This window comes from Lissotriton helveticus, chromosome 2_1 (assembly GCF_964261635.1).
Source record: "Lissotriton helveticus chromosome 2_1, aLisHel1.1, whole genome shotgun sequence".
Lineage (NCBI taxonomy): Eukaryota > Metazoa > Chordata > Amphibia > Caudata > Salamandridae > Lissotriton > Lissotriton helveticus.
In genome coordinates this window covers 1,997,979,134-1,998,005,531 of record NC_136059.1, presented here as the reverse complement: position 1 = coordinate 1,998,005,531, position 26,398 = coordinate 1,997,979,134, and the positions used below count along the sequence as shown (strand labels likewise).

At 45.3% G+C, this 26,398-nt stretch overlaps 2 protein-coding genes across 4 annotated transcripts in view; both read left to right on the top strand.

Moving 5' to 3' along the window:
- Window positions 1-26,398, top strand: part of LOC144819003 (lecithin retinol acyltransferase-like) — a 1,051,137-nt gene that overhangs the window by 736,971 nt on the left and 287,768 nt on the right. The window lies entirely within an intron of this gene.
- The window catches only part of LOC144819004 (lecithin retinol acyltransferase-like), a 161,177-nt gene continuing 144,399 nt past the window's right edge, over window positions 9,621-26,398 (top strand). The window contains exon 1 of the mRNA XM_078676967.1: window positions 9,621-10,201. Coding sequence (XP_078533093.1) covers window positions 9,668-10,201 — 534 coding nt within the window. The 5' untranslated portion in view covers window positions 9,621-9,667. The remainder of the gene's footprint in view (window positions 10,202-26,398) is intronic.

Below are 26,398 nucleotides of genomic sequence, written 5' to 3'. Positions count from 1 at the left end.
TATCAGTATCACCAATGTACATATGTTCTTATCATGTCATCACTTTAACATTACAATTACATTGTCTCTTGCAGTATAAAACAAACATTGTAATTTTCCTTTTCTCTGATATTAAGTATAACAACTCTTTTAACTCCCCCCTCCCACTCCTCCCCGCACTTACATATTATATATATTATTCTCTCTTTGGCAATGTCTCTTCATTACATCCCAATGTTAGTTCCTCATTTGTCATCTACTCCCTTCCCGCATTGTGTATGTAGTATATCATGTAGACTAGATCTGCGACTCATCCTGCGGGCATGTGCTCCTCATCTGTTTGTGTTGGGTGTTCGAAATGACAGACACCGCCTAGCTCTGTTATGTCTTCGCCGTAAGATCCGCCGGCCTATGAGTCTATTCAAGGTGTGACTTAGCACATGTGTTGAAGTCCACTAGGAGTGAGTTCCATTCCAGTGAAATGTGGGTCTTTCGCAGGCCTCTGCGCTCCTCTCTGTGTAGTTCCTGCCCTTCTGCTTTCCCCCATCTCAGGACCTCCTCGTACCATGTCCCTATGTCTGGTGGTTTAACTGATTTCCATTTCATAGCTATCGATCTTTTTGCTAATAACAGCGCTAAATCCACAAATCTAGTAGCTACATTCTTTTCCTTATGACCCAGTCCCAACATACCGTATAGTGGTGTCGCATATGGTCTGCCCGGTACGATCGCGTTCAAAATCTGATGAATCGTCACCCAATAGTACCCTAACTTAGGGCAGTCCCAGAACATATGCATTAGTCCTGCCTCGTCAAAGTGGCATCTGGGGCAGGTGTCCGTCACTTCAGGGAACATCGTGTGCAACTTGTGAGGGGTTAGGTATGCCCTATGGATAATCATGAGTTGAATAAATTTGAACTTCGGGTTGCGTGATACTTTCTTTGGTAATTTTAGGATCTTCTCCCATTCCTTGTCGCTAAGACCTTTGCCCATGTCTCCCTCCCAGCGCGCCCGATGTGGCTGTAATGAGATAGCTCTATCTGCTCTGATACCAGTGGTCAGCCACTTCGTTAAGTGGCTACCCGACCCCATCAGATATTGCATAGTGAGTAGTGCATTTGTGGCTGGTTCAATGCCGCCTCTAGCCCAGTGTGTGGTTATGTAATGTGTGATCTGCGCGTGTAGCAGGAACAACGACTGCGGTGTCTGATGGGAGCGAGCAAAGTCTGCGTATGTTAAAAGTCTGCCGTCCGAAAAGAAATCCCCTATGTACGTAACACCTGCATCGTGCCACGGTCGCAGTGTGCGTTCTGACAGCGTCCCAGATCCCAAGGGGATGCCCAACAGCGGTATCGTGGGTGCGTAGGCTGTACGTCTATTAGTGTATCTGACCGCAGTCCTCCATTGTTTAATCGCCAATCTAAGCAGGGGCGGGGCTGATTCAGGTATCTTGGCTTTCGGAAGCAACAAACGGTGTATATTGCCTCTATCCCTGTCTGCCTCTGTCATATTTAATTCATGGAGGTTACGGCCTGCTAGCCAATACGCCAGCCACTGGAGCTGGCATGCATAGCCATATGCAATCAGGTCTGGGACTCCCATACCGCCTTTATCCGTTGGGAGTTGTAGTTTAGCTAAGCTTATGTGTCTTCTGCCCGTGCCCTATACCAATTCAGTCAGTAACGTGTTCAGAGTCTTAAAAAAGGACATGGGTACTAATATTGGTAGATTTGTAAAAAAATATATCAATCTGGGCAACACCACCATTTTGGAGATCGCTACCCTGCCTGCCACTGATAGCGGTAGAGTATTCCAGAAGCGGACTTGCGTCCTCAGGGCGTTTAGGGCTTTACCAAGAGATCCTGTGTATTCCTGTATATGTGTATGCCTAAATATGTGAAGGTCGTGGGTGCTACTTGGAATCGATATGGTGTGAACTGTATGTGTGTGTCTTTTATAGGCCTATGAAAACTAAACCCATACGATTTTGCTTTGTTAATCGTGAGGCCCGATAGTCCTCGGAAGTCATTAAAAATCTCCGAAACCAGTGCCAGCAGACATGTTAAGTCTTTGAGGAATAATAAGATGTCATCCGCGTATGCTGAGATGATATGATGGGTAGTACGTCTGATAATCCCTGTTGTGGCTGCCAGGGTCCTCACTTTTATCATTAACGGCTCTAGTGCGAGTATAAAGAGCAGGGGCGATAGCGGGCATCCCTGCCGTGTGCCCCTCGCTATTGCAAACTGGTCCGATATACATTTATTGGTACGGACGCGTGCGGTGAGGCCGCGGTATAATAAGGATACCCATGCTATGTATTCAGGTGGTATGCCGAATTTGCCCATTACCGCAAACATGTAATCCCATTTTAGGGAGTCGAAGGCCTGACGGAGGTCCAGGGATATACATCCCTCTGTGCCCTCCCCCATTTCATCTTGAGTCATTAGTTGGCTCAGTTTCCTCAAATTTAATGCGATGCTCCTGCCTGGTACGAATCCGCATTGGTCTGGGTGTATCATATCCGGTATGCATTGGGAGAGCCTGGATGCTAAGATTTTACTGAGGATTTTATAATTCGTATTTAACAGGGACAGGGGTCTGTAGTTCTCTAGTTGTAAGGCGTCCCTCCCTGGCTTGAGCAGGGACACTATCAGCGCCTGCAGTGTCGTCCCTGGCAAGGCGTTGCCACTCGGTGCTTCTTTATATAATGTTTGTAAACGGGGGGCTAGTAGGTCGATATATGTCAGATAAAATTCAGCCGGGAGGCCATCCGACCCAGGTGCTTTGTTCCGTGGTAGTGCCTTTATGGCCTGTCTAATTTCCACTATCGTGATGGGTTGCGACAAATCTTTTTGTTGCGCAGTGGTTAGTTGTGGGAAGTATATGTTTGAGAGGAAGGACTCCAGGTCTTGTTCTGAAAGCGATGTATGTGGACTATATAGGTCAGTGTAATAAGTTTTAAACATATTGTTTATATCCAGTTGGGTCCGTATTATCACCCCAGCTTGGTCTTTCACCTCCGTTATAGGTGCACTTTCCGGGGTGTTGCGTGTTAGTCGCGCTAGTAATGCGCCCGCTCTGTCAGCCTGTGTGTGTTGTCTATTCGTGTACTCCCTATAATCAATCAACCTTAGTTCTTCCAATAGTTCCGCGTGTTGTACATGGGCCTCTTGGAGTTGCGTGAGATTGTCGTCTGTCCCTGCAGCTTCGCATTCTAGCAGCGCCAGGCTGCCCTCCACTTCCCTCAACTTCTCCAACACTATATTCTTTACACCCACTTTCTTCCCCATAGCTACTCCGCGCACGGTCGCCTTAAAGGCGTCCCATTCAATTTGTCTGGTGCTGGCCGTGTTTTCATTTTCATCAAAGTACTTTGTGCTTGCGTCTAGTAATGTGGATCTGAATACTGGGTCTTCTTACAAACCTGGTGATAAGCGCCATGTCGGTATCGGGGTGGACTGTCTCCCCCAACGTATGGTGAGTTCCACTGGGTTGTGGTCTGACAGTGTCTTACCCATATGTAGTACCGATGCAATCGACCCCGTCAATGTCCTAGAGCAGAATATGCGATCAATTCTGGTGTGTAACTTGTGGGGCGGAGAGTAAAACGTGTATTCCCTATTAGTTGTGTTCAGGATCCTCAACGCATCGTCCAGTTCCCAGCTGTGCGCCCACTGCGCTAACGCCACTGCCTGCTTCCTACTATCTGTCGCATGTAGTGGTGGGTGTGACCTGTCAAGTGTAAGGTTCAGAACCGCGTTGCAGTCCCCTCCTATAATCCATTCGTGACTCGCCCAGTCTGATAACACTCTGCTAATCTCATCAAAGAACTTTGATTGTTCCGAGTTGGAGGCGTAGATACTGCCCAGCACTATGCATGTGCTGTTAAGTATCCCTCGGATAAATACATATCGTCCGTCCCTGTCTATCCGTTTCTCCACTAATTCAAAAGGGACAGTGTTTTTAAGCTAAATAGCCGCCCCCCGGGAGAACTCGGAATATTCCGTGGCGTAAAGTTGGCCCCTCCATTTCCTGAACAATTTAGCTCCCTCCGCCCCATTTAGGTGTGTCTCTTGGAGGTACGCTATGTTTATTTGTCGCCTGTTCAGTTGAGCTAGTATTCTATGTCTTTTATGTACCGAGCCCATACCTCTCACATTCCAAGTGCAGATCTTATATTGGTTAGCAGACGACATTGCATCGAGTATCCCTCTCTTGAGACATTGCCCACGTCCCCATCAAACATGCCACCTTGTTGTACATTGTAAGTGCTAGATTTGTGTGCAATTCCCCAACCTTAAGGTCCCCACCCCAACACCGTGGTGGACCAAACCATAATACCCAACTGGGGTATGAACGGAAAGTAATTGTGCCTTCGCCTGGGGGGTGTGAGCCCAGCCGTTCGCTCGTAGCTATTATGCACCTAAATACACTGTTACTTAACACCCTATCAATAGCATGTGTCCTGGATCCTTGACCCTCCCCAATCAGTCAATTAGGTGCTCATTTACGTTACCACACTTCGGTCGCTGTGCCAGTGTTCATAGGTCTTCTGCCTCCTGGGCCGTGACGCGTGGGAACAACTGTAAACTAGCATCTGTATCCGATGCTGCCGTACGTGAACTGGCTTGGCTATTCGTTTCCGTTCCGACGTGTGCATCATGTGCTGCCAGTGCATTAGTCGTAAGCAGCGCTATTTCCAGTGAGTTTCCTCTGCTCGACGCTCCATTTTGGACAGTTCTTGAGGCCTCCTCTTCCGGGACTCCCTGCTGGCTCAAGTCTGGTCCCTTGTTGTCTGACTGTCTTTCATGTGGCACATCCGTTCGGTAGTCTTGGGACAGGGGTGGCGTAAGTGTTACCTCCATCCCCTCTGAGGCTTCTTCGGGGGTATCAAAGAAATAAGTTTTGCGGTCATGAATTATTTTCAGACGTGCAGGAAAGAAGAGTGCATATTTCACATTGCGGTCTCTTAGGGCGCGTTTTACCCCCCAGAAGGATGCCCTAGCTTTCTGCACAGCTTGAGTGAAATCTGGATAGATGGAGACTGTTCGATTTTCATATTTTATTGGGCCATTCTCCCTCGCAGACTTTAGTATCGCGTCCCTGTCTTTGAAGTGTAGGAGGCGTGCTATCAGAGGTCGTGGTGGGGCACCGGGCTTCGGCGGTCTGAGGGGCACTCTGTGCGCTCGTTCCACGCTGTACATCTGGGTGAGTTCTGCGGGGTCTACAATAGTTTTCAACCAGTCCTCCACAAATCGTGTTGGGTTTACCCCTTCGCTGCGTTCCGGCACACCCAGTATGCGTATGTTGTTGCGACGCGAGCGCCCTTCTGCATCTTCCACCCTGTCCCTCAATCCTCTGATTTGTCTCTCCATGTCCTCAATGCGCATGGAATGTTCTGTTTGCTGGGGGATCAGGTCTGCTAGGGCGAGTTTGTGTTCAGTCACTTTTTCTGCCAGTTTTTTGTGGTCATCCTTCAAAAGGGAAAGGCCCGTGGACATCGCATCTATTCGTGATTCAAGAGCTTCTCTAGAGGCCTTAATTTCTGTAAGGATACGGCCCAGCTTGGCCTCCTGCGCATTCATGCCGGTCGGGGGGACTATGTCATCGTTGGATGAGGCCAGCGGGTCCTCGGAACCGGAAGAGTGCACCATGTTCGCCGCGTGATCCCGTTCTTTGGGCCGGTGCTGTGGCTCGTTCTTCTTCTGCACGGTAGGTTGGCGCCTTCGTCGTGGGTAATCCTGTCCGTTTCTTGTGGTCAGATGTTGGGGAGGCCTTCTTAAGTATGGAATCCACTATGTGTGGCGGGTTTCCACCGCCACTCCTGCCACTCCCCGGGGCGTTTGTATCGCAGGAGATGGCAATGCTGTTGTGGCACTACTCCCTAGCTGAGTTGCCGTGGACTTTATGCGCCACACTCCCGCGTCTGCTGTGAGGAAATCAGTCCCTTCTCTGTTATCGCCGTGAAGTCAGGTCATTGCGGTCGCACAAGGTTCGTCCCATACAGTTCAGATAGTGTAATTGTTCCAGCAAACTGCCGAGGTCTATATGTAGCACTCCGCTTTACTGGCCCCTCGCCTCTATCTCGGCGCTGTATGTAGATCCCTTGGCGCTATTCACGAGAGCGGGGTGGGAGTCGGGGAGGCTTTCCATTCGGTCTGGGGCCGCATGTGGCGTTGAATAGGTGTCTAAATGGGCGTAGGCATTAGGGGCTATTATTGTGCCAGTTGCTTAAAGTTCCTGACTGCGTACCCTTCATGCCCCGTGCCTGTATACGGAGTTCATCCACTTAAAAGCGTTTGTCCATCTCTCTCGTCCGTGGGAATATAGTGCCTGCAAGCCCTCGTGTGATCGGCCCCGTGATCTCAGTGCCCGGCAGTGTTATCCTCAACGTGACAACGTGTTTACCTTCAGGGGTCCGGAGACGCTGTACAGTGCCCTTTCGGTCTCGCTCTCCTTCCCCCTCTCTCTCCAGTGGTAATGCTCCCTGACTCGTGGGGCTTGTCGGCAACTCTCCGTACCGCAGTGAGTCGGCGGATCAGTGGCAGTCGATCAATTAAGGGTGTGCATGGGGCTCCAGGTCGCGCTATCTCGGGCCTCCAGCGCCAACCCCCCGCTGATAGTGCGGATGTGCGTGTCTACGCTTCACCTGCAGCCGGCTCAATTCCGGGCCAACCCAGCTCGAACTGCGGGCCGAGGCTTATGCTGCGTCAGTGGGCCTCACCTCTGGTTACCCAACAGCACCGTTTAGGACGTCCCTCGTGCCTGCCTCTCTCCGGTAAGTCGATCTCCACCCTCTGGCGGTATCAGCTCTCAGTGCGATTTGCAGACGTGTTCGCAAGTCCCCGGCATCAGTTCCCGTTGATTAGCGGTGTGGGGACACGGCCTCCCTCGGGTCGATTGCCGCTGGTGTGCCCACGGCCCGCCTGCACTTTCACCGCCGGCCAATGTCTTTTCGTGTCCTCCAGCCTCACCGCTCGCTATGCAGGGTGGTTCCGTAGATGTCTTCTGTGCCCCGGCGGCTGCATTCGCTGGCGGTTCAGTGGCGGCCAAAGGTGTCTCCGTCTCTCCCGTCAATGTGCCACTTCCGGTCCGCCGCTGCCGGTACTGTGTGCCGGGGCGTCCCCTCGTCCACTAGGCCCCTATACCGGTCCGATGCGGACTTCTCTACAGGGCGTTCCGGGGTTCTCTAAAGCCCTCCTGGCACTGCTAGTGGTCTTCCCGTGGCTTACAGGTGTGGGGATATGGGTCTGATTCCAGGTTTCAGGATATTTAGCTAATATTGCAGGGGATTTCAGACGGAGCTAGCTCAGCTCACGTCTTGCATGCTCGGCTGCTAGCCACGCCCCAGGCATGCGGTACTTCATGACCTACAGTTAGCAACTCCTTACACATGCGTGAGACTTTTCTTCTCACATGGTTTGACCATGTAGTTATTTACGCAGGACGGGTTCGCACATGTCCAAAGCGTTTTCAGTTTCACGCAGGATTTCAGTTACGTAGCACATTATTTTCTGTTATTTAAGCAAGCATAAAGCCTTTTCACCATGTATGGATGTCGCTTGTGTGTTAATTTTCTTCTATCTATCGTTTCTTTTTGTTAGAATCTGTTAATGAGAGGTTGATTCGAGCAAGTTTCTTTTCCTCGAATCCTTGCTCCATCACCTGCACGGCACCGCCGCAATGTTGCCCTGGTTCTAGGTTCCGCAAGGCGGGGGGAAAAGGACAGCCTTGCGGAACCATGGTGGATGGACTTTCCGTCCACCACGGAACCTTTGTGATACCCACTGCCATCCTAATTTGGCGGTGGGTAAATCTCATTCTGATGGCGGGAGGATCGCCAATGCTGGCCCGGCGGTGGCGGTCCTCCCGCCATCATAATGAGCCCCAATGATCGATGAGGCCGCTACAAGAAATTGATTACATAACTCTATGGTCTGCTAATCACCAGATTAGTCTCTGCTCCACTGGAACATCTTCTCATACTGCAATGGCATACGGGCACTTGATTGACAGGTTGAATGAGCAATCAACTTTTCTTAGACATTTGAGGCGGTTTTCTGTGATTCCATCACTGATACCATCCTACCTTTTCCATACTGTACCTGAGGGAGTCTAGTTTTCGTTGCCTATCTCCAGACATCTGTGTTATGCTTCCTAGTACGCTGCCCTTTAACTAATGGGTGCTTACTTCCTCTCTCACAAGCCTAGACTTTGCATCTTTATACTTTGTACATTGCCGACTCTATGTGTTCACATTGTTGGGACTAGGTGCCCCGAATAGGTTGAATGGCTGATCAGCGGGGGGGTGGGGGGGGGGTATGTGGAGTGTACATAGGCTTCCTAGGTCTGCTTCCTTATTTTGAGACTGTCGATTTCAGTTTCTCTTCTTTTTAAATGTACAACAGCAAAAGTTTATTTGATGATGTACTGGCCCTAATATACTGTCCTATTAATAAAAATGTTTCAAACAGATCTTTATTTTAAATAGAAACAAAAACATGGCTGTATCAAATGCAATTCTTCAATACTGCCCACCTGTTCGTTTCAAACAAAAACCTGTTGACTTTGCCAGTGCTTTTTCTTCTTCTCAGCCTGTCCTTGGTGGTTGCAAAACTGCTCTGCCGCTCACCCGTTTGACCACGGATGTAAATAGTTTTGTATGTGCCTCCGACTTGCTCCTCGAGTAATCAAAATGATTGCAAGGGGGGCTACAGTCCTGTTACCTCAGAAGCCCCCAACTGCACCTATGTCTACTAGTGTCTAAAGCTAATGTAATGGTAGGTCTTAGACTTGTACGAAATAGAGAGCTTGAAAAATAATGCATTAAAAGCTCTCTTTATTGATCTCGAGGTTTTTTTCCTAGTTAGAGGAGATTTGTTTCAGCACAGAAAGTTTTAAACAGAAACTGCTTTCACTAATGGATTAGGTGAAGAGGGCGAAATGGTACAAGCGCAGACACAATCACTGTTAAGAGGCAAATTAATTGGTGAAGACTGTACCATGCAAGAGCTGCATAACATAACAAGAATAAGAGCATAATTAGTAGCTAAGTATATGATCCATCTCACTAAAAGAAAGCAACAAACATTCTGTCATTAATGTATCAGACGAATGCACTACGATAACCAGCTGGACACCATGATAAATCCTTGTTTTTTAATTCTTTTTTTCGAATGGCTCATGTGAAACCTCTGTTCCCGAATCTGAAAATGTGTATCTCTGCCTTTCGAATACAAATTGTAAAAAATATATATATATAAAAACTCGAAATCTACTTAAAAGATTTAAGGCATGTGCCTGAGGCTATGGCGTGTCGGGTACAAGAGTTCACAGGCAGCAAGACACTGCATGAGAAAAATGCAAAAGTATAATTTTGCAAGAACAGGAGAAACAGGTATGGATGGAATGGCTCTTCAAAGGTGTTGCTCGTGTCAACGTCTTAATGATATGGTGTTAAAACTACTACCGGGTGTTTGCTTTTACCTCACAGGAGTGATTCAAAGAAACAAAAAAGTTTATTTGTAAGAACCGCCCCTAATCTCTTCAGCCAATCATTCTCAGCCGTGCCTCTGAGATCCCAGCAGGTTCTACCATTCAAGCTACAATATAGCTGCAGAGTTCAGATGTAAGCCAGTGGCAGACATCCCTTGCAGCTCCAAGCAGCGCACATGCCAGTGGCAGGATGAAGAGCACATTATTGAATTTCATCACCTTCTTATTGGAGAAACTGATTCCCTTTGGCAGTTCCAGACAGGGCACCAAGAAAGAAGAAACAAACACTGATTCAAACTACTACGATGTGTCATGTTTCAAAAGAGGCGACCTACTGGAGGTGTCGCGTACGCTCTTCGTCCACTTCGGCATCTACTTAGGAGATAACAGGGTCGCTCACCTGATGCCTGACATCCTTCCAGCTATTTCTAGGGATAAATCCTGGATTCATACAGTTGTGACTAACAAAAGGCTGATCATGGGTGTCTTGGCTAAAGTTGCCAGTATCAGGGTGGACACAGTAGAGGACTTTGCCTATGGAGCCAGCATTGTCGTCAATCAAATGGACCGCAAGTTCACTGTCAAGCCTTTGTCGAATGAAGAAGTGGCCACACGGGCTGAGAAGCTGGTGGGATCCATCGAATACAGCCTGCTGTGGAACAACTGTGAACACTTTGTGACATACTGCAGATACGACAGCCTAGTAAGCTTTCAAACCGATAAGGTAAATCCTGAAAAGTATTTGATCTACAAATAAAGCAAATAAATCTTAAGTTTTATATTTCAAATATTTATTTCTAAACAATAGTAAGCAAGGAACAGTTCTACGTTGCAATATAACTATAGAATTTGGACATGACAGCAATAATGTGTTACAGTTGTAATGTGTCCATCTGCATCTCACATAACCTCAAGGTCTAAGAATTAGGAGCTGCATTCCATAACAGATAGCTGTACATCGCTGGTTATCACAAACAACATGAAAACACTTATCACATAGTCTCAAAACAAGAATAGCACCCTCAAACCCTACAAGGTGTGGTGGTGTGGCTTGCTATCCCTGTGGGTAAGCCTAACCAGGGGTAGTAAGCACTATGCAAATGCTATAATACAATATGTGCAGCAATATTTGTAGAGCACCCAGGTGTATTTCATATAGACTCTTTTACTCAACTTTTTGAGTAAATATCCAGCAATGAATACGGTTGAATTTGTAATCGTTAAAATATTTTTCAGTACATATGTGCATTTCTAGATTAGGGAAATCATGGAGATGTAATAGTTGGATTCACACTCTGAACGGTATTAATGTAAATTGTGCACTGTTAAGCTTTGCTATAGTATACAATGTGTAGTATGCATTTCTTGTATAAGTTATGATACCTGTTTGTCCTACTCATTATCTACCATTCCCGCGTCGTAACTTCAACAAGCCTCCGCCCAATCTACAACACTGTCCTAGGCGGGACCAGACCAACTTTTGTTGAACCCAGGTAACACCTCCAGGTCATTCTGCCAGGAAGCTGCAATTTAAATTGGCACAGAGGAGTTTTAAATGTCCTTGCTCAGACTAGAAAATAACTCAGTCTAAAATATTCCTAATAGTTTATTCATCCACAGGGGTACCTGCTGCTTCTTCTATGTTCTTTTTTACGGATGGGCTGTTGTACTCCTATACAAATCTCTTCCTAACCTGCCACCCCGTAATGAGGACTTCATTTGTAATAGAAAGAGTGCTGGTGCCCAAGGCTCAGCTCAAAAGCCCGCAGCCGGTTCTACTAAACGTCTGTGTCTCGAATACCGAGGCTGTGTAGTCTTCAGTCCACCCAATGCTTCTTTAATCCACTAGACACATCTTCCACAATTTTTTCCGTCTTTCACTTCCTCCTTCTTTGCTTTTTCTGTGTTTTTATCTCTCATGCGCTCAGGAAATGTCTGATGAGGAAAAATAAGTGCCAGTCTCCCCAAAATATGTGTTTATGGCCCCCACCGGCAACCACCAGCTTAAACTAAGCACTGCTTATTTACCACCTTTATAATGGCCCTTGAAATGGAAATAAAAATACGTCCTTAGTTTGATGGAATTATCGCCATACCACATCGATTCTAAAGGTTCAATTTCTAATAAAATAGTGCAATAAAATGTATTACGCCAAATGTAAAATATAGCTTAATACATTGACTAAACCAGTATACTTTTTATAGAATCATTTCATAGATATTTTTCTGTGGTCCCCTCCAAAATAGGATCTTTAAAAACTAGAAAACGTGTTCATTTCAAAACACTTCAGAATCCGGTTTTTTTAACAAATGCAACGCGTTGTTCTAATTTCTATCTCAAGAAACTAAGGAAAGGAGCTATCTGGTACGTTTTTGCCACACTTATGGATATGCTTTTGTCAAAATGTAATAATCTAAGACCCATTATTAATGCCCGGCGCTAGGTATGTGTGAGTTTGTGTATTGTCTGACCATGCGCATGTTTGTGCATGTACATGTGTGTAAGTGAGGGGGCTAGGATTTAACGATCGGAAGGAATACTTTATCTCAAAGTATTTTTCCAAGCAAAAAGAAATGATGAGTTCTTAATGCAGTTTTGGCTCAGTACATTCTTGGAATGGGTTATTTGAATGCCCCAAAATATTTCCCAGAATCGTAAAAAGGTACCAACAATACATTTTAAAATTGCTTTGACATTGGTATGATGTTTTACCAATAGCAGCATTAAATGATCATCGCAGTACCATTATTTTATTGTTATGTCAACAGAAAATTCCCTTACATGATCGTAAAATGAATTAGCTATCAATTGACCCCAATGGCAAATTTATTATTCTCCATATTAGCATGAAATGTCCTCCCTACTTAACCTCCATCAATCATGATATGGCATCCATATGAACTCTGAATGAACGTGCAACTGAGAGCAAACCCATCTTTAAAATTCAGCCATGTGAGCCAAAATATCTTTATAAACCATTACTGGCCATTTTATTACCTATAAAATTGTATATTGAGAGAAATTGAATTATTGATTGGGCGGGGAGTGGAAGCCCCTCTCAGGCAACAACCACAATCCTTCTCAGGGTGAACCACAAAAGTCACTAAACTAACCTTTGCTCTTATAGCTTGGCACAAGGTAGTCAGTCTTAACTTAGGGGCAAAGTGTGTAAAGTATTTATGCAGCACATAGACAGTAATAAAGTGAAAATACAACGCAAGACAAATACCAAACCAATTTAGAAAAATACAGTATAGTTTGCAGTATATTTTGATAAATATTATGATACCAAACTGACAAACATCCAATCAGTAGAATCAGAAATATTAAATTTCAAAATTGTAGGTAGCTATAGAGCCCAAAATCACAAAGCACCACTCGCTGTCATCTGGCCATGCAAGACAACAGGAAAATCACAAGTTCAGACTGACCGTAAGGGAGCACGGATCGGATGCAGGACCCACTGGGTTAGTCCTGCTGAAAATGTACCATCTCAAAGTCCAGCACGACGAGTTCCATTGCAGTGAAGGAGACCGCCAGGAGCAGATATAGCGTCGCTGATGATCTTTGCTGTAGTGCGAAGAGCAGGTTGGGTGTTGCAGGCAAGTGTCACTGTAGCACGGCGATCCGGTCAGTCGCCGTTGACTGTCTTTACTGGAACTTTAACCTACCAGGGGTACCACACAAATAAATAACCCATTAGTGGAAACCCCTAGGAAATTTTATCTACCTCTGCACGCACCTCACCACCACTTCTCACTGGATCCCTTTCTCCCCCCCCACACACCTGCATTCACCAAACGGCTTTTCTCTTTAAAAGATCTCCGCAAAAGAGACCCTTCGGGGGCCCGTCGGGCATTGCAGCGCCGGCCCGACGAGGAGCTAAAGAAGCCCGATGATGAAACATGACATCCTTCGGGGTGTGTGAGGGCCACTAAGAGGCAAGACTTAGCCCTCCCCTTCGGGATTGGATCCTTGATACCGGGTATGAACCTCTGCCTCTCTCCCTACCTTCACCCCCTTTTTTCTACATCTCCCCTATTCTAGTCTTTACCTCTTCTTTCAGATTGGGTGACATAACGCACCCTACACCAGGAACAGTGCCCCCTTTTTGATCTAGATCAGGAACTCACTCCAGCAGAGGCCAGCAGGGCTCATGAAGGCCCAGTTGCAGGTGCCAGGCAGGTCCAGTGCAGCAGATCAGCTGGGAATTTGCACGGAGGGCAATGGAGCTTGGTGTGTCCCTGTAGCTTAGAACAGGAGGTTAGCCAACTTGCCCTTGGAGTCACTCAAGTTAGTACAGGATGAAGGGAGTATTTCCAGTTAACCTCTCAATAAGCAGGTCTGGCCTCAAGCAGTAGGGCAGTCCTCTGGCGCACAAGTCAGGTCTCAAGCAGCAGAGCAGTCCTCTGGGGAACAGGCGTTCCTTCTTCTGGATTGCCCACAGGTACAGGAGTGTACTGAAGTGGTTTTCTGAAAGACTATTATGTGTACTTGGTGCAAGCCTTTGATGTGGGGGGACATCCTGGGCTACCCCCACATATGGTTCTGGAAGGTTCTTTGCTTCCCCTGCCCAGGCTTCAAGAAGTCCGGGTGACAAAAGGCTGTTGTCAGGTTCCTTTGTTTGTGTGGGAAGCAAACCCTTTGAAGTGTAAATGGGGCAGAGTATAGTTCTCCTCTCGCCAATCCAGACAGTATGGCCCATCCTGCCTACACCCAGTCCCTTTTGCCTCACTGTCCGGCAGGAATACACAACCACCAGCAGCAGAGCCATTCACAGTCATGTGATCCAGATACTGGCAGCAGGTACCAAATATTTAGGACAAGAACATTTGAACTGTCTAAAATTGGCATTTTCAGAATTGTGACTTAAAATCTGCCTTTACCATTAAAGAAGATTTCAAGTTGAGAGCAGCTCAAGTGGGGACACGAGGGAAACATAGCGGCAGCCGGTTGAGCTGCTGCAGTGCTCTGCTCCTGGGTTCCCGTCCGTGAAAACTTTTTCAATGATACCGGGGTGAAAACTCTGTTGCACGCGTTGTGAGGCTGTTGCTAGTCACTGCTAGACATTGTGTTCAGTAATTTCGTCTTTCCTAGCAAGCTCGAGTAAGTTTCCCCTTGTGCAAGATTGCGGCGTTTACTTCGCCGTCCCGTCTCCATTAGTTCCCATGTGTTTGGAGGGGGCGTGTTCTGTTGTGGATACCACTGCCAATGCTCTTGCAGCCGTGGGCGCTGCTGACACTGCAACCTGGTCGGGGGTTTCGAAGGTGCTCCGGGGCTCACCTGTGATTTTGCCGCTGCCATTGGGTCCACCGGTTTGGAGTCTTGCCGCCCTGGAGCTCCGACGCGGGCGCTGGACCCGCTGTCTTCTTCCGGGTCGTCCTGGAGCCGCTGTGAACCCTGCTGCTGAGGCGGAGGTACCTGTAGAGACGTCGGAAGAAACACCGGAGGAGGGGGAGCTCTCTGTCGACCACGGCCACGATTCTGGTGAAGGCGAAGGTGAAAGTGGTAACAGCCGTAATGGTGGGGACTTAGTGCAGCCCGGGACAGGAGGCGCATACCATCTGAGAAAACGTAAGGGGCACAAAAGAGAGTGCAAAAGAGGGAAAAAAAACAAGAGTGTACAAATCGAAAATACTAGGCTCCCTGCAGTATGTTGCTCAAGCCCTACCCCTGCTCCTGTCTTATGCTTAGATGTGCTCAAGCCAGTGGAGCTTGTGGAGCCTGTTAACGCCATCTTTGACAACGCCGGCAGTGCCAAAAAGAAACTTTCCACCTATTTGACAGGGCAGGTTAAGGCGAAGCAAGCCTATACGTGCAAATCAACTAAGGGATCTAAGGGCTCTAATGCCAAGTGTAAAACTTCAAGTTCTGTTAGTGCTGGGTCCAAGATAACACCATCACTTAGGTCTTATTTTAAGGTGGTTCCTCAAGTGTTACTATTACCAGATAATATCTCTCCCAGTGATTCTCTAGAAAAGTCACTATCAGAGGCTACAAGTTCCAAGGAGGTAATGAATATTGGGGCCCTGCCTAATAATACTCTAACTGATATGGCAACAGGCAGTGCAGAGGGTCCAGAAAATTTGGGTGCCAATATGGAATCTGATTTAGACAGAGACAGTGATAGAGATAGAGTCAAAGAGGGCGAGCTTGCTATCATCCCTACCCTTACTGAAGTTCCTGATAGTTCCATCTCTGTATTGGAAACTTTGGGTTCCTCTGGTTTATCGGGTCACCCCCCACCTCTTGCCTTGGTTTTGGCCCCCCCACTGGCTCCACCATTTTTGCTGGCTCCTCCATTCTTGATACCTGGCCCCCTTGATGGAGGCCCCCGAGGGGGTAGTCTGCAAGATACTATGCAAAGGGGTACATCAGCTCTCAGGTCCAGTGTTTTGCCGGCTAACTGCGATAATGTAAACTTGACCACTTCCCTGCAGGCATCTTTTCAGGCAATGTTTACATCTTTGTCGGCCGACATAAAAAAGGGATTTGAGACTTCTGCTGCTAACCAGGCAGATATCAGATGTTTCTGTGAATCCTTGGATAAGAAGTTAAGTGATCTTTCTCTGAGAACAGAGACATTAGAGGACACAGTAACGGGTCTGTCCTTACATCTGAATGAAGCAAAAGTGGGTATTACCGCGCTCAGGAAAGAGGACCAAGTGTTAGCAGAGAGAATGGAGACGCTAGAGAACAATGCCCGACGGAATAATCTCCGTATCTTGAATATTCCGGAAGACAAAGAAGGCTCTGACATCAAGAAGTTTGTTATCTCGCTACTGAGGGAAGCATTGCGTTTGGATCAGTCAGAGGAAGAGTTAGCTTTAGACATTCAACGCATTCTTAGAGAACCTTGCAGAAGGAATCCCCAAAGGTCTAAGCCTTGAAAAATCTTGGTCAACTTCCATACTTACTCCCTTAAAGAGACCATTTTAAACCTGGCCCTAAAGCAGAAATCTGTGAGTGGCAAGGGGTTTAATTTCCAGATTCGATCTGATTTGTCTAGGGCTACTCTGGAGAAGCAATGGGAGTTTGGAAGGAGGCTTGAGGCTTTCAGAGGTTTTGGTGCAGTAGCCCAATTAGTTTTCCCGGCAACATTGAGAGTAATGTACAAAAACAGTATGCATAACATCAGATCAGTGCAGGCAGCAGATGAGCTACTATTGTCCATGGGCAAAGAGAAAGGGGCATCAAGCTAGATGGAACCAGGCTAGGTTTGCCCAGTGTGAGTGTCAAGTAATTAAAGAAGTATGCGGGTGTAGTGAGAAAAGTTTGCTACCTGGTATGCCTTGGAAGATAAAGTTAGTTTGTCTTTTGAAAATTGGAAAGCCTTAGTACAGTTGAAAACAAAAAGTATAATTAAAAGAAAAATATATGTATATATATATATATATATATATATATATATATATATATATATATACATATGATGGAAAGGAAAAATTAAAAAATAAATAAAGAAAAAAAAACATAATGTTTTTAAAAACAGATAATATGTTTTTGTAAAAAATATCAGTAGCGTAGGCACAGGGCTTATAACATAGGTTTATCTTTCTTTGGTTTGGTTTTCTCTTCTCTCTCCCGGTCACGGATAGGGTGGGAACCCACGACGGGGTGCTATCTTCTGGTTCTCCAGATAGATAGAGCAAGGGTTTCCCAGGGAGGGGGGGGGGAGGGGTAGTCAGGGGCACATGGGGGTGGTTGGGGTCGGGGGCGCTAGGGAAAAAATCTAAAAAATGTTCCTCACTTTCGCTCTGGTTTTGTTTTGTGTTTATGTTTGTTGCTGCTGTTAATGGGACATGTGACTGTCTTCTCTATTTTCTGGTGGGGCTGCTTTTACAAAATTTGCTGTACTGATATAGATATGGTGGAGAGGTGGATGGGAAAAAGCAGGGTGAAGGATCTTTATTATAATGAGTAAATTAGCGATTCTCTCCTGAATTACTAATGGATTGCGTACTAGTCCTAGAAAAATAAAATAATGCAATATCTTCACGACACACATGCGCAGATTATAGTGCTCCATGAGACTCACCTTGCCGAATCTGAAATGCTTTCACTGGTTAAAAAGAATAGGTGGATTGATAGTTGTATAATGACATCGCAATCTGCACACATTAGAGGAGTGGCAATTATTTTTTAAAAATCCATAAAAGCGAGATTGGTCTCCAAGTTGGTTGACCCTGGAGGCAGGTGGGCAATTGCATCAGTGATAATATCGGGGTCCCCAATTACTATAGTGGGATACTATGGTCCTAATCAGGATGACCCATCAGCGTTGAAAAATCTTTTTTCACATTTGTATTTATTTCCCGAGCCGGTTATCCTTGCAGGGGATTTTAATATAGTTTTGGATCCTCTCGTGGATAAATCCCCTTCCAATAGAGCCAAAATTCCATCTAAATCCAGGTCTTACCTGCTGGATAGCATGAAGCAGTTAGGATATAACGACATTTGGAGAACATTACATGGGCGGCAAAGAGGTGTTACATTTCGTAATTACAGATACCATCACCAGTCACGAATTGATTTAAATTTGATTAGTCAATCATTAGTTAATTTGGTTAAATTGGCTTCCCACTTACCTTTTCACTTGTCAGACCATGCGGCAAATTATTTAGAGTTGGAGGGTTTTCCTAAGAGTCGTTTGAGAAACTGGTCTTTTGATCGCTCATTGCTCTCTTCGTCGAACATTATCAATGCTCTGAATGTGGAGGTGCAGCACTTTTTTGAAGAAAATATTGGAACTGCCTCTCCTGGGGGTATTTGGGATTATTCAAAAGCATTTTTAAGGGGCTACATAACTAATAAAGCTACATATAAGAACAAGAGCTACAGGGAAGCAGTGGCTTCTCTGGAATCAGAGATGACTAGAATACAAACAGAAATAGCTATGCACCCGGACGCCCCTTTTACCATGGTACAGGAGTGGCAAAATAAAATGGTCTCCTTAAAAGGGGAATTGGGCTCAGTTTTGAATGCCAGAGTCTTAAAGAGATGGGAAGCCAGCAAACTGGCACATTTTGAGTATGGGGAGGGGGCAGGAAAGTTGCTCGCCTGGAAGACAAAGACCGAGCAGGTCAGAAACAACATCGATTCAATAATTTCTGGTGGCATAACCTACTCTTCTGACGTAGACATTAGGGGTGCGTTCCGTGAATTTTTTAGCGAAATATATCGTGAGTATAAAAACATTGAGACCAAACAAGTTGAAGATTGGCTGGCGGGAGTTTCTCTTCCTGCACTGTCACTAGAACAAAGCACGTCTCTCGAAGATCCTATCTCTCAGGAAGAAGTTAGACTGGCAATTATTAGCAGTAAAAAGGGTAAAGCATCAGGCCCAGACAGGTTGCCGTCAGAAATCTATAAGGTCCTGATTTCAACAATCCTCCCTTTCTTAACTGAGCTGTTTAATAGGATCCTCCAAGACAGAATGCCCCCCCCTGCTTCCTTGAATAGCGCCTCGATAACACTGATACTGAAACCAGGAAAATCTGCAACCTGCTGCGGGTCTTACAGACCAATTTCCATCTTAAACACTGACTATAAAATCTTCGCGTCAGTGTTGGCAAACAGGCTGGGGGCAGTTGCAACAAATATCCTGCACGTAGATCAAAAGGGTTTTGTACGGGGACGTCAGCTGTTGGAGTTGACCTATGATCTCATAGGTGCCATTGAAATGGCTTCTGTGGCATCATTCCCCTGGCAGTTCTCACTTTGGACGCCACCAAGGCCTTCGATAGGGTTAACTGGATCTACCTATCGGAGGTCTTGGCGAAATTTAACATCGGTGAGAAATTTAGGCGTGCAGTTAGGCTTCTGTATCAGAACCCGTCTGCCTCTTTACTTGTCAATGGGGAATTGTCAAACCCTTTTAACATCACGCGGGGTACCCGTCAAGGCTGCCCTCTTTCTCCCCTCTTATTCGACCTATATATTGAGCCTTTTGCTCAACGGATACGCGACAACTGTAACATCAAGCCCTTTATTTATGAAGGATGGGAGAAGAAGGTAGCCTTGTACGTGGATGATGTTCTAATTTTTTCCTCAGAACTCCGCTCGGCATTTCCGGCAGTAATTGCTTTGGCTCAAGACTTTGGATCCGTGTCCGGCTATGAAGTCAATGCCGCAAAGACGGATATTATGGTCTGGAATGATTCTGAGCCAGTGGCAGGGGTTCAGCTGAATCCAGTCCTGCGCTACTTGGGCCTAAATATATATAACGACATTAATGAAATAGTTCCATCAAATTTCTCGCTTGTTGCTAAGGAGTGTCGTAGGTTAATGAAATCATGGTCATCGCTTCCGATATCACTATTGGGTAGATCCAATTTAACCAAAATGACCATTCTCCTAAAGGTTACTTTTTTATTTAATACAATCCCTCTTTTTTTTTTAACCCTGGATGATAGCTAAACTCCAAAGTGATTTAAGTTCTTTCATCTGGAACAACCATATTCCCAGAATAGCCTGGAAGAAAATCAGGCACCGTAGAGAAAAGGGTGGTTTGGCGGCGCCCGATCTACAGCTTTACGCGTGGGCTTTTCAATTCTCCCATGCCAGGATGCTGGTAAAATCTCCCATAAACTCTGGCTGTGGGTATATGTTTGCGGCATTGCTTAGAGGGGAAAAGTTAGCTGACCATGAGTTTTTGTTTAAGTTTGGTGATCCTAAGTTTAAAAAAAAAATAAAACTGAAGGTGTTGCGGGAAACATCCAAGACATGGGTGAAACGTATACGTTCCATTAAAATCGACTACTACTCTAGTAGGGCTCCCTTATGGAATTCACCCGGGTCCCCGAGTTGGCTTCTTGATAGTCTCGCAGCACCGTTGAGAGAGGCAGGAATGGAGGTCTGGGGGGACCTTTTTGCGGATGGCCGCTTACTCCCGTGGGAGGTGCTGAGTACCAAAAATAGGGGTAGGTTTTTCTAGGTTTAGATTACTTTCATATGCAAAGCTGGGCGCACTCACTGATTTCTGCCAAGGGTAGGTTTCTGTTGGAGGGTGACAGTAACATGGTGTCCCTCTTAATAGATAAGCCTCCAACCAAGAAAGAGGTCTCATTCTGGTATAATCTTTTATTGGATGAGGTCGAGAGTGAGTTCCATCTGCCTGACTTGCTGTGGGCTGTGCATATTATCAATCATAGTGTGGAGAATCTGTGGTTTGAGTCTTTTAAGATCATGTGGAATATAGTGAAACCTTCTTGGTTACGCCAAAATCATCTATTTACCCTGCATAGGGCGTACTATTCACCACAAAGACTGTCAAAATTTCCGAACAATGCCGCTGTGGCATGCCCTAAATGTGGTCTGATAGCTGCTTCTAATCTGCACATGTTTTTTGATTGCCCACTTTTATCGCCCTTCTGGAATGCGGTTGGTTCATCACTCACTACTGCCTTGGGATCCCAGATCTTGTTATGTCCTGCTCTTGTTATTTTCGGGGTTGCACCAGAGATTCAGGGTCCGGCTAAAAATTTACTTTTCTATGGAATCTTGCTGGCCAGAAGGGAAATTTGTAGGAAATGGAAAGACCCGCTACCTCCTACCTAGCTGGACTGGCACACTTCAGTGTTACAAACATCCAAGATAGACCTATTAAGATCAGGCAACCCAGGCAAGAGAAACTTTTGGCTTTTACTAAACTGGTAACACCGGAATATTTGACCATGGGTTTTTTTTTTTTCCCAAGGTCCAATGAATACGCTGCTTGGCACCTGTTTGCACGTTTGTATACCCAATAGGGCGACATCGATATAGGATTGGGTATTTTATTGCAGCATACTTCCCTGTAGGTTGTTCCAAGGCTGTGCTGTTGGAGTTTGGTAACTTATACTGAGGGCTGACTCACTTCGTATCAACATCTAGTGCCCCTACCAGTCTATCTGTGACAGCATGTCCATCTCCACGCACTACTATTTGGTCACCAAGGGCGAATATGAGGACAAAAAGAAAAAAAAAGAAGATTTAAAGTTACAGTTCATTGGAGTCCACAAATAATACTTCTATCTACTCCCAATCAAATGTTAGCCCTTAATAAATATAATAAGGTAACCCAACGTTATCCATCAGGATAGACAGGCCTTACAATAATGAAAAAAACAATTTAGGAGTTATTCACTACAGGACATGTAAAACATAAACCTGCATGTCCTACTTTTAAATACAATTCACCCTGCCCTATCGGCGTTTTGCACTCACCGTGAGGTTGACTTATATGTATTAAAAAGTAAGGTTTGGGCCTGGCAAAAGGTTTATTTTGCCAGGTCAAATTGGCAGTTTGATACTGCATCACAGGCTGCAATGGCAGGCCAGAGACATGTATGCTTTAAGTGCTACTTTTGTTGGTGACACAATGAGTGCTGCAGGCCCAATTGTGATTCAGAAAAGGGGGTGGTGATGAACAGAGTGTCTGAATTAAGCAGACCACTCTTACCCAGTCCAAAGATCAGGGCTTGATCCATCACCGTTATTTAGCTCACTGCCCCATCCCAGCTCAGAACCTGGCTATATGCAAACTAGTCTGTCCCTGGCCCAGTGCATCATGGGAACAGGGCAGACCAAACTACCAAGCCAATTCTTCACCAGAAAGGAGACAAGCTACCGGGGACCTGTTTCTGGCATTTCAGCCTCGTCGGCCCGGCTTGCTTGAATCCTGATGGAGCAGTGAGCAAGGGACTCATGTCTGAGTATACCCTGCCACACCTATAGTGGCCAAAAACGATTCAGAAAAGGTCCTACTTTTAAATACAATTCACCCTGCCCTGTCGGCGTTTTGCACTCACCGTGAGGTTGACTTATATGTATTAAAAAGTAAGGTTTGGGCCTGGCAAAAGGTTTATTTTGCCAGGTCAAATTGGCAGTTTGATACTGCATCACAGGCTGCAATGGCAGGCCAGAGACATGTATGCTTTAAGTGCTACTTTTGTTGGTGACACAATGAGTGCTGCAGGCCCAATTGTAGCATTTAATTTACAGGCCCTAGGTACATGCAGTGTCACTTTATTAGGAACTTGTCCGTTAATTAAATATGCCTTTCAGATGTAGGCTAATTTTACCAAGTTTAAGGGAGTAGGTACAAACCCTTTAACACTGGTTAGCAGTGGTAAAGTGCAGAGTCCTAATGCAAACAAAACTGAATTCAGAAAAACAGGAGAGGTGAAGGCAAAACACTTGGGGATGACCCACAGAGAGGGCCACGTCGAACATATAAGTGTCATGAGTTTTGTACCACAAAATTCACAAGGTTTGCTGTACACTCAACATTAAATGTACTCCAATTCACTCCAAAAAATGATCTCAATGTAGGTTTTCCTATTGAAGGTGTGTAAACCACTAAGGCCCTGATTACAACACAGGGTCTGAACATTTTGCAATTGCGCAAGATCCTGTGATTCACCCCACGGGTTATAGTACAAATTGTCAGCATTGCATCTATTGCCCTAGCCATGAAGTAACGTGACACAATTAAATAACTAGTGAATTGGGTTACATGGGGGACAGGGTGCACAAAAGTATTCAGAATGTATGTTAACCAGTTGTACAATTCTTGTTCCAACGATTTAGAAGTTGTAAAACAGTCCCATCAGTCGGAAAGTGTTGAAGAAAGATTTTTATTTAACAAGCGCGAATACAGTGTCCTATTACTACCGCACAAGGTCAAGTTTTAAAACCAAAACACAGAACGCCGTCCTCTGGCGGCCGTCAGGTTTAGCACAATAACACCGGCAATTAAATATGAACGTGTGCAGTAACCAACTCGAATCTCCACATCTCCTGGTCTTCTGCCAGGGCGCGTCACGTGGAAACAAGCTGAGCAGGATGACACAGCCGTGGTTGTAATACGGAGGTTACGCTGACACTGTGGAACTGTTCTGAGAAGGGCGACAAAAGGGAGGAGACAGACGGATTAAGAGAACACACAGTGCAGTGCAGAATGAAAAGGCACTTCACGCTGATAACACTTTAAATAGAAATGCTATTTGGATGAGTTTAGTGTTGTCACAATGTGCTGTACAGCCTTCTCCCACCTGTTCAAGTGGTTTGGTCTGGTGCCAGAAGAGAACAGGGTTCAGTAGTTTGCAGGAGTTTAAGGTCTTTTCAGCCCTGTGATAAGCAACGACGGATGATGACATTACTTGTCAGGAAGTTGAGGGAATCCCTTGTTAACTTTATCCGACTCACCTACGAGCCTTCAGAGATACACCCAGGCCTAATAATGTGTTTCTGACGCATCATTGTTTTCTTTGCTGTTGTTAAGTGCCATTAAAGTCCGTATTATATAGAACTACACTTTGGTAAGTACTAGCAACAAGAGGTTTCTCATCAAGGGCGTCACAAGGAGATGAAGGACAAAGATAGCGAAGCGCCAGTTTGCTATGATGTCAATCAGGAATAGACAAGGGAAAATTCTACTTGTTGATGCTTACTCATGTACAGGGTTAAATATGTAAAATAAGTGCTGGTGCCCAAAATTTTGCTTCTAAGCCCGCAGCTGATGCTACCAAAAGTTGGGGTGCCAAATACCAAGGCTGCATAGTCTTGATTCCACCTCATACCTCTTTAATCCACCACCAGACGGCCCCAGCCTTTTTATTTCACGAGTGCAAGCCCTTTTTCATCCCTGTTTTCTCCATTTGACTGTTCCTTTCCTTCTTTCTCTTCCTTATTCCCCTTTTTGTGTTTTGTGCTCCTTTACAATGAATAAAAGCCTTCTGAGGAAAAATAAATGCGGTCTACACAAATGATTAGAGCTTGTGGACCCTACCTGCAACCACAGGCTCAAATTAAGCACTGCCCATGTGCAAGAACACACACACATATCATCATCATCATAAATAAATCTTTATTCAGCTGCAAATCGACCATAAAAGATTACATAATAAAAACATTTCATTCAATTAAAACAATCACATTTATGTTAAAATATTGTTTTAAGCAATATAAAATCCTTTACCAACCATGTTCCGAAGCCGCACTGCGGTGGAAATGTATTTATAAATCATTAAACAAATAAATTCATCTTTCAAGAGGAGCAAATATTGTAACGCAGCCCTGCACTTTCTTATATTTAAAATTCTTAACAGTGGTTTTAAAAAAGTGCGTCAAGGAGTAGTATAGAGGCCACAGAAAAACATAAAATGTAAAGTGCTCTGTGCTGATTCTGAGTCACAAGGACACAAATCCAATTTTGGGTCACAATGTGCATCACGCGGATAGGGCATACCCATCCTGAATCTTATAAGATAAAACATCTTAGGGTGATTAAAATAAAAAGAGAGGTAGGGTTCAGTACCTAAAGAACAGACCAGCAAAGAGTGTTCGACAACTCTTTTCTTGCAAATTCTACACGATCTCTGACTTCATAGCTATATGTCATAAACGTTCTTTTCAATTTGACTCTTGAAATTTTGACTATATTACAAGGAGTGTCAATACAGTCTGGTAACCCCAGCGTCCCTAGTACCTCATGCATTGCATATACATAATCCAGGGAATTTTTTTGACATAGTCCAGTTTCAAACAGTCAGTGATTATAGCACGATTTCGGACAGTCTCTTCTTTCACCCAAATACTACACCATAACAAAAGTAGTGGTAACTGAAGACAAAAAGATAGTGGGGTTGCACGTAATTCATTATGACAAATAGTAACGGCAATACTTTTAGGCACTGTTAACAACCGTTTCAGAAACATATTTTCAACTCTCTGTAGACCAGCAGTGTTACAAAACCCCCAGACACCAACGCCTTACATAGTGATGGCGCACGTGTGAGCCTTATATATATCTGTGATGACTTTTATAGGCCGGGAGCCTAGTTTTTTTGTGAACCTAATCATAGCCTCAACATTACGATTAAAACCTCCAATTTTTGCCTCTACTAAGTGGGACCATGTATTTTTTTGTTTAAAAAGAATGCCCAAGTAGGAAAAGGTGGGTACACAAAGTAATTTTTCATTATTAATAAAACATGTTTTTGTGTTCATGGGAGGTTTGCCCACCACCATAACATGGGATTTAGTAACATTTATTTTCAGTCCAAGATCACTCATAAAACCATTAAAACTAGTTAAAAGCCTCTGCAGCCCCACCCCTGTACTGGACCTTAAAACACAATCATCGGCATATAGAAGTGCTGGAACGGGTCTACAACCTATCTGGGGTACATCCATTTTCCCAATGACCAAATTACTCTCCAGGTCGTTGATGTAGATGCAGAATACAAAAGGGGTGAGGAAGCAAACCTGAAAGGACCCCACGATTCATCTTTCTTGGGGCAGAGAGCTCGCCGTTGACACTATACCGCACTCTACCTGTTACACCCTGGTGCATTGCTGCCAAGAAGTGGACAATCAATGGTTCTATACCCATACCCATAGAGAGCATCTTCTCCCAGAGTCTCCCCCTCTGCACCCAGTCGAAGGCAGACGTCAGGTCCTTGAACCCCAAATAAAGGGTTCCTGGCCTAGCTAAGGTGTACTTGGCGGTGACCAGGTGCAGGTTCAGACACTGTTCAACAGTGCCAAGGCCTCTCCTGAACCCATATTGAACATTTGAGAATTTCCCCTTCTCATCTGCCCAAGTCTCTAGCCTCTCTAATATTACCCGTCCCATGATTTTACATGTGCAATTAATCAATGATATGGGGCGGTAACATTTGGGGTCAGACCTATTACCCTTTTTGAAGATAGGGACTATTATCACTGTTCTCCAGGATTCTGGGGGACGATGGGCCGCATAACATCTCAGTAAATTGGTCAGGAGAGACAGCCAAAGGGGAATATTGGCTAAAAAACACAGATCTGCTGGCATGCCATCAGGTCCAGAGGCCTTATTCTTAACTGTCTGGGATAAGGCTCTATCCACCTCTTCCAGTGACGACGGTGCCAGAGAAATACCCCCAGATTGATAAG